Source organism: Marmota monax, unplaced genomic scaffold, assembly GCF_021218885.2.
Source record: "Marmota monax isolate L192 unplaced genomic scaffold, Marmota_monax_Labrador192_F-V1.1 WCK01_AAM20220418_F8-fsc00179, whole genome shotgun sequence".
Taxonomy (NCBI): domain Eukaryota; kingdom Metazoa; phylum Chordata; class Mammalia; order Rodentia; family Sciuridae; genus Marmota; species Marmota monax.
This window is the reverse complement of record NW_026695200.1, coordinates 2,492,485-2,507,578: the sequence shown is the minus strand read 5'-3', so window position 1 is coordinate 2,507,578 and position 15,094 is coordinate 2,492,485. Positions and strand designations below refer to the sequence as shown.

Genomic DNA, 15,094 nt, shown 5'->3' with positions numbered 1-15,094 from the left:
ATTTTTCTCCGGGGAACTGTGGGCCAGAAGAAGGGTGGCAAGTGACATGTCTGTCTACTACACTGCCTAGATCCATAGCAGGTTAGAGTTCAAATCAGTAATTTTACAACTGGAATACTGAATCATCCTGGAGAGATGCTTCCATACATTAAGTTTGGGCCCCGTGCTCCAAAGTTTCATTCATTCCAGGATCTACCCGTTCTGTTCTTTTTATAGGAAATTGGGAAGATGCTAACTTCTCCAGCATCTGTACTAACATTGGTTTGATGTGAACTCGGTAACTTGCACAAGGAGACATTTCAGATTATGATCAACAAGCCCACATAACTGGCATTCAAATGTCATGCAGGTAAATTCAGTAACTTGTGCTGCAAGGGTGGGGGGCCTACCCGGTTGCTTTCACTCTTTGAACGGTCATTCTTCGCCTTGGCTGTCTTTTCTGCAAGCTTCTTCTGCCTTTGAGGGCCTCTTCCAAAGAAAATGTAGTTGACAAAGGCATACTCCAGAAGGGCCAGGAACACAAAGACAAAGCAGCCCATCAGGTACATGTCAATGGCTTTGACATAGGGAATTTTGGGCAAAGTTTCCCGAAGGTGTGTGTTGATGGTTGTCATCGTCAGCACAGTTGTGATCCCTAGGAAATAAACAGAGCTATGAGTGGTTGTGGTTTTGCTGCCCCGGTCTTCCCTTTTTATGTTTTCTCAAATACCTTAAAGCACTTGGATAACATGACTGAATGTTACTGGGCAACTGGAACCAATGGAGCTTGCAGTGTGTCATGTAGACAGCATCATCATACTTCATAACAGCAGGGTTACATCTCTACTTTGGGGAAGTGAGACCATGTGGGGGCATTGCCTCCAACACACTTTACCAATAAAGAGAATGGATCGTTGAGAATGGAAGGATAGATATGTAGGGAAGCTAGAAAGAATGTGGTCCTTATGAATGTTCAAAGAAATGAAAATCATCCAGAATTCAACATAAAGCAATAAGTGTCTTGATAAGAAAGCTCCAGGAAGAAGAATGAATAGGATGAGGTCAATGGTTGGAGAGATGACAGATAATGATGCTTGTCAGGAGAAATAAACCCCAACTTCAGTGTCAACTGGACGCAAGAGAAATGAGAAAATGAACTATTATTATTATTATTACCATTATCATCATATCATCATTATCATATGTCATTTAGGATGAGGTCCACTTATCAGCTCAAGGATAAGGAAGCAGTAGGGCAAAGTTCTTAAGGACTGACCATCTCACAGTCGTTTATTTCCTTCCTTAATCAAGAGTCTGTACTACACATAACCTGTTCAGGAAATGTTTGCTTATATCAAGGGGTAATGGTATTGCTCATATTATAGAATCTTGTCATACTCTGTGACAACTGATCAAGTTCTTTAAATTTTTTTTTTTTTTGTAATTTTGCTGAGTTGTTTATATAGTATTGTGTGAATGATCTCACTGTTTCCCTAATGAAACTCAGTTTAGTCTTTAAACATAAGAGCCATATTTTGCAATTTTCCCTCACACAGTAATAGACTTTTTCAACCCCTCTAAGCTAAAAATTAACTATTGTACCTGATGTGAGATGCAGTGGAAGCCTGATAGGTAAGCAATCCCAAGATAGAGGTTCCGAGTCACAGCCCAGGCCACTATACACACAGCCATTTGTTAAGCATCTTCGTTTGAAGCCCTCTGGTTTCCTGCTCCATCTTCAGAGGCATGAATTCTGAGCCTCTGTGTCCCGTGTGAGGACCTCGAGACTACAGAGCTCAGTTTGCCTGTGAAAAGCTGAAGAGCAGGGAAGAGAGCCAAGTCCTTATCTCCAACAAATTCTCTCTCCACCAAGCTCTGCACTGCTACTAACAGCAGAGAAGAGAACTGAAGAATGGGGAAGCTATTTTTATGTGTAACTGCAAACCACGATTGCTTATGGAATGTATGGAAATCTAAGATGTTAGAATATTTTAAGAGTTTCCTTTAACATCACATTCATGTGCACCTGGGGACTTTTTAAAAAATCTGAACATGGCAATGGGATAATTACAGTTTACAAATAAATGGAAAAAAAAAAACATACAAATGCTACAAAATTAAGCGTTCTTGACATTATTCAAAATTTTTGTAATGTTGCTGCTGCTACTATTTTTTCCCCCTTTCAAATGGATTTGGGAAGCCTGAATGCTTTGCTTTAATTGGTACTCTGCCTCTCTAGCTGAGAAGTTTGAATGGGAATGTGTACACAGGCCTCAGTAGATGTCACCAGGAAATGGGCTGAAAATCTAGATGAGGACAAATCAGCACATCTCACAGGATCTCAGCCTGGTCAGTGAGATCCTGAGGAATGTGGGCTGTGATCTGGCCCTACGTCCATCAGCACAGGATCAAGGATTACCTTAATAAGACTCTTTAGTGAATGGCTGCTGTAGGTTGAGTATGGCTTGACTGTACCCACCCCTAAAGTGTCATATGTTGATAGCTTGGTCCCCAGCAGGGCACTGTTAAGAAATTGTGGAATCTTTAAGGGGTGGGGCCTTGTGCAAGTTTGTTGGGTGGTTGGGGCACTGATTTCAGAAGGGGTTAAGCAGTCTCATGGACACCTTGGTTCTTGAGAGAGTAGGTCATTCTGAAAGGGCAAAACTGACCCCTCCCTGCTCTCTAGCTTCCCATATGGCCAAGTGACCTCTTCCTCTCACGTGTACTACCACATTGATGCCATCAACCATGTGAGGCTGTCAAGGTAAACTTCATCAAGGCTGAGCAGAAGTTGGTGCCATGCTCTTAACATTTACTAAACAGTGGGCTAAATAAGTATCTTTTCTTTATATATTACCCAGCCTCAGGTATTTGGGTATAGCAATGAAAAATGAACTAACACAGTGCTCCTGACTTTCCAGTTGGAGCTCATATGAACTCTCAGTCTACATTTGCAAAATTTTTCTTCTGTTTTCCCTGCTATCTAAGATACTATGGAGAGTAAGATACTATAGTGTTTCACAGCATGGACAGCAGAGTGACATGGCTCAGACCCAAAGTCTAACTCCAACTCAATTATCAGTTGCTATTAAGAAGTCTAAAGACAATGTCTAAAAAGCACTGGTTATGTGCTAATAAATGGTAACTGGCATTAATACGAACAATGTCTCAGAAAACAATTCTTCAGTGGCTTTAGGTTTCCTGGACTTAAACTACTTTCTAAGGAGACACATCTGACTAGAGCACTGGCTGGGTGGTAGTGGCTTTCATATTCTTTGTACATTCACCAGGCTGGTATGATTTTCCACTAATTGTCAGCCTCAATTTATTTCTCATTTAGATTATGCTAATGAAACACTTTATTTCAAAAACTGCATTTATAAATATAACTATGAAATAAAAGTAGCATTTATGAGCATCATATAATCAAAACATTTTGTTTCTCTTTCTTTTGATCCAAATAATGTGGCCTAAATTATATTACTATACAATTCCACTTAAAACACAGATACTGTTATTTACCAATCACTGGACTTCAGGGTTTTGAGGGAGACCCTCTAATGACAATGTTTCACAGTGTGGTGGTTGTTAACACTACCAGTTCAATATCTCTGGGGGTCAGATCCTGGGAAACAGAAGCATAAAGTCTTGCAGTGTATAGAGCAGCTGAGCACATCTGGAAACATTGGCACAAGCCTCCAGTTGGCCCCTAACCCCCACCTGTCAGTTCTAGGTTCTTCAGTGCCTGGAGTCCAAGGGAAAACATCCCATAAAGGTCCTTGCTAAGCACCCCTCTGTCTGTGCAGACGCTACACTGTCATGACCTCATTTGGAAATCAGATGTGTTTACCATAGTGCAACCCTCTGGGATGAATGCAAACAGTACTCCAAGTATTTCAAAGAGCAAGATGATGAGGGAGGAGATGGTAGAATGGAGATTTCTCCAACCCAAACTGATATAGCAGGATCTAATAATAATAATAATAATAATAATAATAATAATAATAATGCTTGCTTGGCTTTATTTTTCCTTTAAAAAATCCATGGTGTTTACAATGCAGTAGACCAAATAACTCTTCAATGTTGTGCCTATTGGCACATTAGGAATGACAGTAGTCCCCCTTCATCCACAAGAATATATTCTGAGACAAACAGTGAATGCCTGCAGTCATAGATAGTGCTAACTTCTAAGATTTTCCTATATGTACACACCTATGGCAATGTTTTAATTTATAAATTAGACACACTAAGAGATTAGTGACAATATTTAATAATAAAAGAGAACAATTATAATAATATATTGTAATAAAAGTTATGTAAAACATGAACTGCTTATTTTTAGAATTTCTAATTGAATATTTTCAGATCACAGTTGATGTGGCTAACTAAAATGGCAGAAAGGGGAAACAAAGATAAGGGAGGACAAGAGCACCTACAGTGGTTAAGGGAGAGGCCCTAGAGTTAGAGTAACTGTACTGACATCTCTCTTCTGACTGTTAGTAATTTTGTGACTTTATACCATTCGTTTAGTTTCTCTGTACCTCATATTCCTGCTCTGCAAAATGGGAGCAGTGGATCTACCTCTTCTGCAATGGATATTCTGCAGAATAGGTGATTATACTATCAGCCTTAGCAGAGAATGCATTTGATAAGTTTCAGCCTTATCTTTGCTGCTGTTGTTTTGATGATGATGATGATGATATTCTATATTTATGACATATTTTCCTTAGTCAGTTGGGTTATATACCTGCAGACAGATTTAAGACAGTTCTTATGATGGTGGGAGGGATAAGTGTGCTGGACAGAGGGGATAAGTGTGCTGTCCAAGGCTGAGAGCAGGACCTGGACCTACTGGACCTACAGCCCTGTGATCATGGCTTTTTTTCTTGATCTCTGGGCCTCAAGTTAATGACTCATAAATACCTACTCACTCCTGCCCCTCAGCCTGCATCTCTGATCTCTAACCTGGAAGAAACTGATAGTACGCTAGTGGTGAAACCTTAGGAACCCCATCCAGAACATTTCTTCATTCTCACAAAGCCACAGAGACATGATTTAGGCCTGAAATAATAATGCTGTGTCAAGAAAATGTAGAATCTACTGTCATATATCATAATGAGGTTGGATTGATTACAACCCATTTTGGATAGATTACCTGTTTTATCTTCTTTCATATTGTGAAAGACAATATTTTACAAGTAAGAAGGTATAGAATTTGTAGTAGCTGGGAAACTTAAGAGATTGACACTTTCAGTACACCTCACCCCTGATGATGCCAGATAATTATGGCTCTTTGGTGCTCATATTTCTCTAATGTCTGCAGTTAATCACAAAGTCCCTGCAGATATTCACTCTGAAGCTAAAGTAGTTTCAGCTCCAGTTCTCCACTTGCACAGGCCTCTTCTAGGTCTGGGGAGGGGACCCAGCAATCTTGCATTTACATGTTTTGTATTGCTTTTCTTAAAAGGAACAACCTAAAATTGTATAAGCACACGGTTCCACAAAATTTGGAAATTTTACAAATTCATTGGATGTCTGACTTTTGCAAATGAGAAAAATGAAAATGGTTTAACAAAGAGTAATCTAGAAATATTAAAATGAAAACCAAGTAAAACCTAGGTAAGACTGAGGTTACAGTGCATTCACTTTGGGCTGTGGAGAACTAGTAGAGAATTTTTAAAGAGAATTTTGCTTGCCATAATCATTAGAAATACATAACAATTCATACAAGGTTCTTCTTAGTTTTTTGACATTTTATTCTTAAAGTACTTTTTCAAAAAAATTTCACCTAAACACCTTTAGGAACAGCTCCCTGATTTTTTCCCTTAAACTATACTTGTGTGCTATTTCCTAGGGATAAAGTCTAATCTTCAAGACACAACTGTGCAAATCACATAGCTTAAGTCTAGGACATTCACACCCCCCCCCTCTCTCTCTCTCAGATAAAATGATAATCAATGTAAGGTCCTGGAGAATGTTGATAAACAGGAAAATGAATGCAAGATGAGAAAATTTGAACCCTAAATTTTTATGCTTTTCTGTTAACTACTTTATCAGCAAGATTGTTGATAATGTTTTTCCATCAATTTTTAAAAGTATTGTTGCTAATTTCACTTTCAGGAATTAAACCCAACCCTACCCAAAGGATGAATGGCCTGGAGACTGTTCATCAGCTCTGTACTTACCTAAAATGTATTCAAATACTTATTTTATTCATGAAGTTTCATAATAATTAACTGAGTAGAGGGTGCTTCTGAAACTATAAGCCTTCCCTTAAAATCAATATTAAAAATAATATTGGAACCTATAAGATATATTGTATACCAGCTAATAATCCAGTTGCCAAATAACCAAGGGTCAGAAAAGATCACTAAGATTCTTAGGAACTACTCAGAATCTAATTGCCTATTTTAATGTTCATTAAATTGTGTAATTCCAATTATATGCTATAGTATTTGACTATTTTTCTTACTTAAAAAAGAATACACAATTAATCAAGTCTGCTTTCTGGGCCATGGAATAATTTTGAGCAGGAGATGTTAATCCTAGTTTTAAAATTAGTGTCAAAAATAGTTGTATTATGCAAATATTCTGCAAACATATTTTCCCTTTCATGGGCATGAAAATTCACATTTGGGCCTTATAATTAAATTAACACATCAAGGGAATCATGCATGAAATTAGTGTTTCAAGATAAAAAAAAAATTAACTATCTGGACAAGACTGGTGTCAGGATGTCAAAAAGACCTCACTGAACCATAGCCTTTAAACTCCCTTAATACCATAATGACATAGTCACTTCGCAGTTTAGATACTGGTTAAAAGCAGCACCTACCGAGGGCAACTCGAGCTGCAGATGCGTCGTAGTTAATCCAGAAAGACACCCATGAGAGGATAGTGATCAGTATAGAGGGCATGTAAGTCTGAAGGATGAAGTATCCAATGTTTCTCTTCAGCCGAAAACTCAGTGAGAGTCGAGGATAGGCACCTGTAGTAAACCGACAAGGATATTATTCTGGTGAAGAAACTAAACAGATACGGTTTTGCTTTGACTTCCACAGGTCAACAGCATGCATCAGGAAAGCCCAAGGACTGAGGGTCAATCCACAACCCCGGAGTTTGCTTCTATCCGCCTGAATGTATTTATAGACGTGAAAAGGGAGTGTACATCAGTCTATTTTTAAACATAGACTGACTGACTAATGAGGATAGTCTTCTAAGGCTAAATGCTCAGCTGGGAACTGTCCCTGGGAAAACTTTGGGGAAATTTTAAACTTAGAATACAGAGTGATGCCAAATATCTTGTTTATTTTTTCATGGATGACTGTCCCCTTCTCATCCATTGTTGACAAGGGAGATTCGACTTACGACTTACTGGGCAAAACAACTTTTGTCAGTCGTCCAGAGGACTCTGAGCATAGGTACTGGAGGCACTGACCCTAGACCAACTGTGGTAGTTCAAGGGCATCCTGAGAACTAGCGGGGAAGAGAAGTTCAGTTCATGGAGATCAACAATATACACTGAGAAGCTCTTTCTGGCCACAGAAAAGGTACTAAGGAGATCCTTAGAGAAATACTTGTCTGTTTTCTTTTTATTTTCTCTGTCCTTTGGGAGGTGCTGGGGATTAAAGCCAGCGTCTTGCACAGGGTGGGCAAGCACTCTACCACTGAGCTACTTCCCAGCCTCTGCCCATTTTCTTATATGAAGAATCTAGCAATAAACCTTATTGCTTCATTCTGAAAGCACATCTTGGAATTCTACCACTACCGCTATTATAGAGTGAGAAGATAGCCCATTTGGGATGTCATGTTTAGTGTTGTATTTGTCTTTTATTTCCTGGATTCTCACAAAACTGCTTGAAGTTCCATCCATGAAAACTCAGTGGCCTTGCCAATTACCAACTTCCGTTACCCTCCTCCCTCTTTTGCTGATGGGTGGTCCACTTTGCCTGAGATTGCCTCTATTCTTAGCTTCAGGAGACCTTGCCTTTCTTATTCCTTCTTCTGTAAGACTGACAGAGTCCTATTCTCCTTCCCCCAAATACATGCATTTTCCAGAAGTTATTCCATGTCTCTGTCTGTGTTTGTCCCTGCATTCTTTTCATTTGCAGTCTGATTCACTCATAAAACTATTACCTTTATGTAGAAGATGAATGGTTTTATACCCTGGCTTCCTATTTTATTATCAACTACACTTTCAGCCAGGATTATATAAAAGAGAAAAAGAATCACTTAATAAACTCAACACAAAGTTTAACAATTTGGGGAATTTCTTCCAGTCTTTTCTTCTGTGAGTGTGTGTGTGTGTGTGTGTGTGTGTTTCTTCTCTGATCAATGCATGTATCACATCATCATCATCACATAAATATTTTCATGGTTGTTACAAACTGTAAACACAACTTCAAAATTTCCATCAAATATATACACATGAAATTTGAAATCTATAGTTTATAAATACCAATTCCTCAATGTTATATATTTAGGTGATTTGCATTTTTATAAAACTAAATATCTTTGAGCAGAGCTCTTTTGATCCATTTAGGCTTATTTCCTTAGGATGAATATGCCAAAAGATAACTTGCTAAGCCAGTGTTTAAGGCTTTCATATACACTATCAAATATCTTTGCAAAAGAATCATACCAATGTACCCTGACAGTATCAGCACTTTACAAAAGTACCTGTCTTGCCTTGCAAACATGATAATAATGTACATCTCTTCACTTTTGCTAATTCTCATGAGAAACAAATGTGTCTCTTTGATTGATTTCTTTCAATATTTTGCTTGTCCTCTGTATTTAATCTTATTTTCTCATAATTATTTATTTTTCTCATTTCTTTTTCCTCTTACTGTTTTTACCTTTTCACTTAGTTTTTCATATACTAATCCTTACTTGTATCATCTGCAAGTATTTTCCTAGTTATTCATTTTAAAACTTAAAATAGTTTTAAGTGGAGGCCATATAGATGCTTAAATTTTTGCATGTGATTGCATTTATCCATTTCACTTCTTTTGATTTTTTGGCTTACAAAATTCACAATCTATCTACAAACTTATTTTGAGAGTTGGCGATTATGAGTTTCACACAATATAAAAGTATGACTTTTTGTTCAATACACAACCAATTTTTGAAATACCATTAATGGAATAAGGCTTCCCTCCCCATGGATTTAGTACAGCTCTGTTGTTTTACATTCCATTCTGTGTAAATATGGAACACTAGCATGATATGCTATTTGAGGACCCTCGCCACAGGGTTTGCTATCTCTAGGCCCCTAACACTGCTCCATCCACACATTTCAGAAGCACAGCATTGAAACTCACTGCTATCCCAGACACAAAATAATTGTCTGTATTTCCTGACTCTACTGATTCAAACTCATTGTTCTTAAAATAATATCTTCTCCCATCCATATTTCAAGGCCTTGGTCAGATGCTACATCTTCCATGATTCCTTTCTTCTTCCATGATTCCTTTCTTGAATTATTTTCTTTCTTATTAAAAGTTTAATTTTGAGTGTATACTATAATAATATCTTCTTTAGTAAGCTGTACATTTCCCAGGATTAAATCTGTATTTTTTCACATACTGCAACATGTAGGTAAATGCCTAAACAATGACAGGTTATGAATTAATACACTCATATTCAAAAAGAATTAAAAATAGGAATAGTTGAGTTTAGTACACAAAATATTCAATATATTTATTGAATATTAGAGCTACATATAGCAACAGAGGTTTTGAAATGACAATGAACCTGACTGTATTTCCCAACTTTCCATTTTCCAAGTCATGTTTCTTAATATTTTGAAAACACATATTCAGTGAAGCTGTTCCAACAGAAGCTGAACTTGACACCCATGCAATAAAGTACCACTGACACTCTGTTGGGAAACTTGCCCTTGGAACATGGGGGATAACCACAGACAGACCATATAATCAAACACTTATAGGTTGTAAAGACCTTTAAGAAGAGAATATTCAAAAACACATGAATCTCTGGAAATTTACCAATACAGGCATGGCATAGAATTTAGTATTAAGAAAATGTACCCTTTTCTTCTGTGTTTGTCAGCAACATATCCACTGGATAAAAGTAAAATGCCACTTCACATCAGCAAAACTTTGAGGCATTCAGCATGTGTCCCCTAGATACTATTCTGAGGTGGGAAGAGTGAGTAGAGCAAGCAACAAGGAGGAATGAGAGAATAATCAAAGCTCTAGTCAACTAGCTCATATACCACCTTGGTAAAGATGAAATATGTGCTACCCTGGGGATACACCTATATTCCTGGGCATGTGAATGAAATGGTTGAGAAAGGCTTCACCTCTGTGGACTGAGATGCTCATAGTGGACTTGGATTTCTTCAGGCAAGGAAGAATGAGAACTACCAATGTTAAGGACACCAAAGTGGTGGTGGGGGACCTCAGAACATGAGTAAACACCAGAATTGTCAGACAAATAAATATATTCTTCTATACAAAGGCTTTCACTACTTGATATGAATCTTAAAGAGTATATAAAGGTCTTTTTTTGTAGTTCTGTTAAAGAATATTCTAGTGCTGGCAAGATGGAATACCCTGATATAGTCTATATCCATGGGAAAGAAAAATTACCAGAAGATCATATTTAGTGGCTAATAATTTAAATTTGAGAAGTAGTGAGTCAGCTATACATAGATATATCCTTCAAGATAGAAATTCCAAAATTACTACAGACTGTACCGAAGCCCTAATGCCTGTGTGGCAATGCAGATGTGGCCAGAACCCCAGTAGATGCTGAGCCAACAGGCAGAGGCACAGCCCCTGAACACAAGAGCATTGTTCCAAGTCAGGGCTTCCTTGGCAAAATCATCTAGTGAAGATGCTGATCTCAACCTTTTTTCCCCAGATGCATTAAAATTTATGCCAAAAACCAGGCTCTGGATCTCTAATCCAGCCTAAATTTATATCACTCTCTAGACATTAATATTTTTGAAGACTTATTAAAAATGTGCACAATGAGCATCATGCCAATTTTTCAGAGTGATCAGAGTCACTCCAGTGTATCTGTAAAGTAACAAGCTGACATTTTAGCAACTGCTGCAGAGCTGACCTATGCACACACACCCTTTTCCCATCAAGGCAGCAGCTGTGGGGCTCTTCCCATTGCCTAAGAAGCTCTCAGTGCCACTTTGGGGTCCTTTATCATGCTGTCTTATTCATTAATAATTTACTCTATGCTTTATAATACAGCCTAAAATTGATAAATAGTGCTACTGATTTTCTCACTGCCATTACTTGTCACTTTATTATATGTTGAAAAAAATCTGTGAGGGAAAAGAAATAAATGAGAGGGGGGGGAGATTCCTTTGTACATAGAATTACAGAATCAGAGCTAAAATACATTTCATGAAGGCAGGTTATCTCCTTTTTTTCCTCCACAGTAAAGACCAGAGTGCTGAACTACATGATACTGCAACAAAGAAAAGGGTGTTTGAACAACCCAGCCTCATGCTCTATTTTGGATATTTCTGTTTGGGAGACTGACTTGTACTCTTACACATTGTGTTTCCTTGTGTATAAAATGCTGAGCCAACAGGCAGAGATACGGCCCCCTGAACACAAGTTGTTCCAACTCAGGGCTTCCTCTTACACCCTGTGTTTCCTTGTGTGAAAATCAGGGCAAAAATTCAATAAGTTACAATTGATCAAAAGATAAAAACTATTATGTTGCAAAGGATACCATCAAGAAAGTTAAAAAAAAGCCCACAGAATAGAAAGAAAATATCTGCAAATCATATATCTGATAAAGAACCTGCATGTAGAATACATTAAAAATGCTTACAAAAAATAAATTAAAAAATGGAAAAAGGACTTTGAATAGATACTTCTCCAAAGAAGATAGATAAATGGTTGAATAGCTACTGCTCCAAAGAAGATATATAAAAGGCTAATAAGCACATGAAAGAAGCCCAATATTATTATTCATTAGGGAAATGGAAATTAAAACCACAATAAGATGCCCCATCATACCCATTAGGATAGCTACAATAAAACAGACAGATACTGTTGGTGAGTATGTGAAGAAATTATATCTCTCAGATGCTGCTGTTGGGAGTATAAAAGGTGTCATCCTTTCAGATAACAGCCTGACAGTTCCTTAAAGGGTTAGAGTGTCACATGACCTAGGAATTCCATGCCAAAGTACAAGTTCATTTCCTGAGAGAAATTCCAACCAGCTTAAAAAAAAAACACACACACAAATGTTCACTAACTGATAAATGGATAGATCAAATGTGGTGTATTCACACAATGGACTATTATTTAGCCATAGAAAATAATGAAGGACTAATATTTACCACGTCATGGATGAACTTTCAAAATATCATGCTAAGTGAAAGAAGCCAGTCACAAAGGACTAAATAACATGATTCCATTTATAGAAAATGTGTAGAATAGGCTAGTCTAGAGAACTAAAATAGATTAATGGTTGTCAAGGGTGGGGAAAGCAGGTTGAAGGACATGTCTGCTGAAAGGTACGTGGTTTCCTTTCAAAGTGATAAAAATATTCTAAAATTTACTGTGATCGTGGTTGTGAAGCTGTAAACACACTAACCAGAGTTCAGTCATGTATTTTTAAATGGGAAAATGATTTAGTATGTAAGTTATATCTCAAAAAAATTATTATAAAGAAAAATGCCTACTTCATGTATAAACTGGCAATCATCAGGCTTAATTCATATTAAAGTATAAGATATATTATCTAGTCAAAAAATGAAAACATGCTTAAAAATACACAGTTGTTCTTCTTTTCCTTTTCCTCTCTCTTTGGTAACTTCTGCGCTCAGAAGCCTGTAATCAGTGTGTTCTCATCATTGAACATATTCTAAAAATATGGAGATCTTAAAGGCAACTCCAGAATATTCAGGTAGATAAGAATTATTTTTGTGAAGACATGGGGCAATGAATTTTCTTTCATATATGTCCTCTGTAGTGACACATATGTTAGGAACTCTTAAAGTGATCTCACAGCAACAAGGTGAGATAGGTAAGCTCCTTTTTTTTTTTTTTGCACTGGGAGGCAGCATGGTCTGGTCTGCAATTTTGGATAAAGGAATTAGGGATAGCACCTGGGTAGGAGGCGTGGATGGATGGTCTCTAAGGACCTTTCAACAAAACAAAATAGGGAAAAATAGGAGAAATGAATGGATTTGTCTCTAGAATTTGAGGTTAAAATAAATTATAAATAAGATGCAAATGGTTATTTTGTTTTTTCACCACTTAATACTAATCATGCCTGTAACATCCTTTCTTTAAAGGTCCAAAGGGCAACAATTTGATCACAAAACTTTAGTATCCATGAATGATCTATTAAAGAGAAATTTAAGTTCATCAATTATTGGTGGGATATATGAACTTTAAAAAATACATAATTTTGGGGACTAGGATTGTGGCTCAGTGGTAGAGCACTCGCCTAGCACAGGCGGGACCCGGGTTCGATTCTCAGCACCACATAAAAATAAAGGCATTGTGTTGTGTCCATCTACAAAAAAGATTCTCTCTCTCTCTTTCTCTCTCTCTTTAAAGAAAAAAATACATATTTTTCCATAATCACTAGTAAATAAGCGAAAACAGCATTTTGGAAACTGATTTTCAAAGATTAGAATATTCATATCTTTTAACTGAAATGCTTCATCATCATTTATTTTGGACTCTTTTCTTTGACTTTCTTCTAATCTTGGCCAAACTTTTTGAAACAAAGTCAGAATATATTATTATCCAAAGGTACAACAACAAAAAAACAGGAAGAGAAAGAGAAACAGCACATAATTAAATAAGCATATTAAAAAATCAGTTCTCTGTATATCTTGCAAAAAACTCAATCTTTCAGCTCAAAGAAAACTAAAAAGTTAGGAGTAAACTTCAGATTTGGCACAAACTGTACATCATAAACTTTGCTAGTTTGCAGGTTGCACATTCAGAGTCAGTACAAAACCCATAGTTCTAATCTGCTGATCCATATGTCCTCAGTGATATTTAATGGTTTGATTGTTATCTAAGTATATTTGTTTATATTCATTGAAATAAATTTAATTCAGTACTTCTTTGAATCTAATCCCATTACCTGTCTTTTATTCCAGTGCTTTGCACACATTTTCACAGCTGGTTACCATTACACCCAAAGACTCAGATCTCCTGACAATGAGTTTTAAAATACTTTACCTAAAAGAACACTATCCTGAATAAATGCTTCCTCTATGTAATATTGTCATAAAACCACAAAATTAAATGAATCCTATTTCCTGAAAGGTGAATATAAAAAAATGTCTCCTAAATATTCTTCTTTTTTTTACTTGTATTAATAACCCAACTAAATAAGAATTAGATATTGAAATAACCATAAACTCTTCTGGAAAAATAAAGAGGGTGAAAATCAAAGCACACTATTTGGGTGTTGTAGAATAGATAATTCATACACAGCTAATCCTCCATACCTCTGGGCGTCTGGTTCCTGAACCCCCATAGAAGTAAAAATCCGTGTATGCTCAAGTCCCTTATACAACATGGTATAGTGTTTACAGAGAACCTATACACATCCTTCAGTACACTTTAAGTGATCTCTATTGTATTGCAAAGGGAATAATGACAAAACAAATACTTTACATGTCTAGTACAAATGCTGTTTTTTCTGAATATTCTTGATCCTTGGTTAAATTCACAGATAAGGAATCCACAAATACAGAGGTCTGAGTGTACTGAAAATGATTGGGAAATATGAATAAATTTAAAATACATCTCCTTGAAGTCACGGGATAGAAAACAAATCAGTAAAAAGTCTGTACCAAAATCTGGGAGAGAAAGAAAACAGAGAGGGCACACAGGTATCTATAGCATTAGAAGAGGAAGATAAGTGGCTCAGCAGAATATCTAATAGACTCCAGCAAACACTGGAGACAAGTCATGAAGAAGGGGAGCGACATCCCCATGTATTTGGATTAGTTACACTTGTACACAGAGCTTTGCTCAAAATGTAAAGATAAAGCAAAAGGGCTCAAGTATATACAAAGACTGAATCAGAATTATCTTGAGTCCCAGAAAGGGGTGAAGCTTATGCTGGATGCCTCTCTGAAAGA

General features: G+C 36.9%; 1 protein-coding gene across 2 annotated transcripts in view; it reads right to left on the bottom strand.

Moving 5' to 3' along the window:
• Window positions 1–15,094, bottom strand: part of Gabrb3 (gamma-aminobutyric acid type A receptor subunit beta3) — a 227,062-nt gene that overhangs the window by 23,164 nt on the left and 188,804 nt on the right. For both annotated transcript variants that reach the window (XM_058574066.1, XM_058574067.1), the window contains exons 7-8: window positions 6,815–6,967; window positions 390–634 (exon numbers count right to left, since the gene is read on the bottom strand). In XM_058574066.1, the coding sequence (XP_058430049.1) occupies window positions 390–634; window positions 6,815–6,967 (398 nt within the window). The remainder of the gene's footprint in view (window positions 1–389; window positions 635–6,814; window positions 6,968–15,094) is intronic.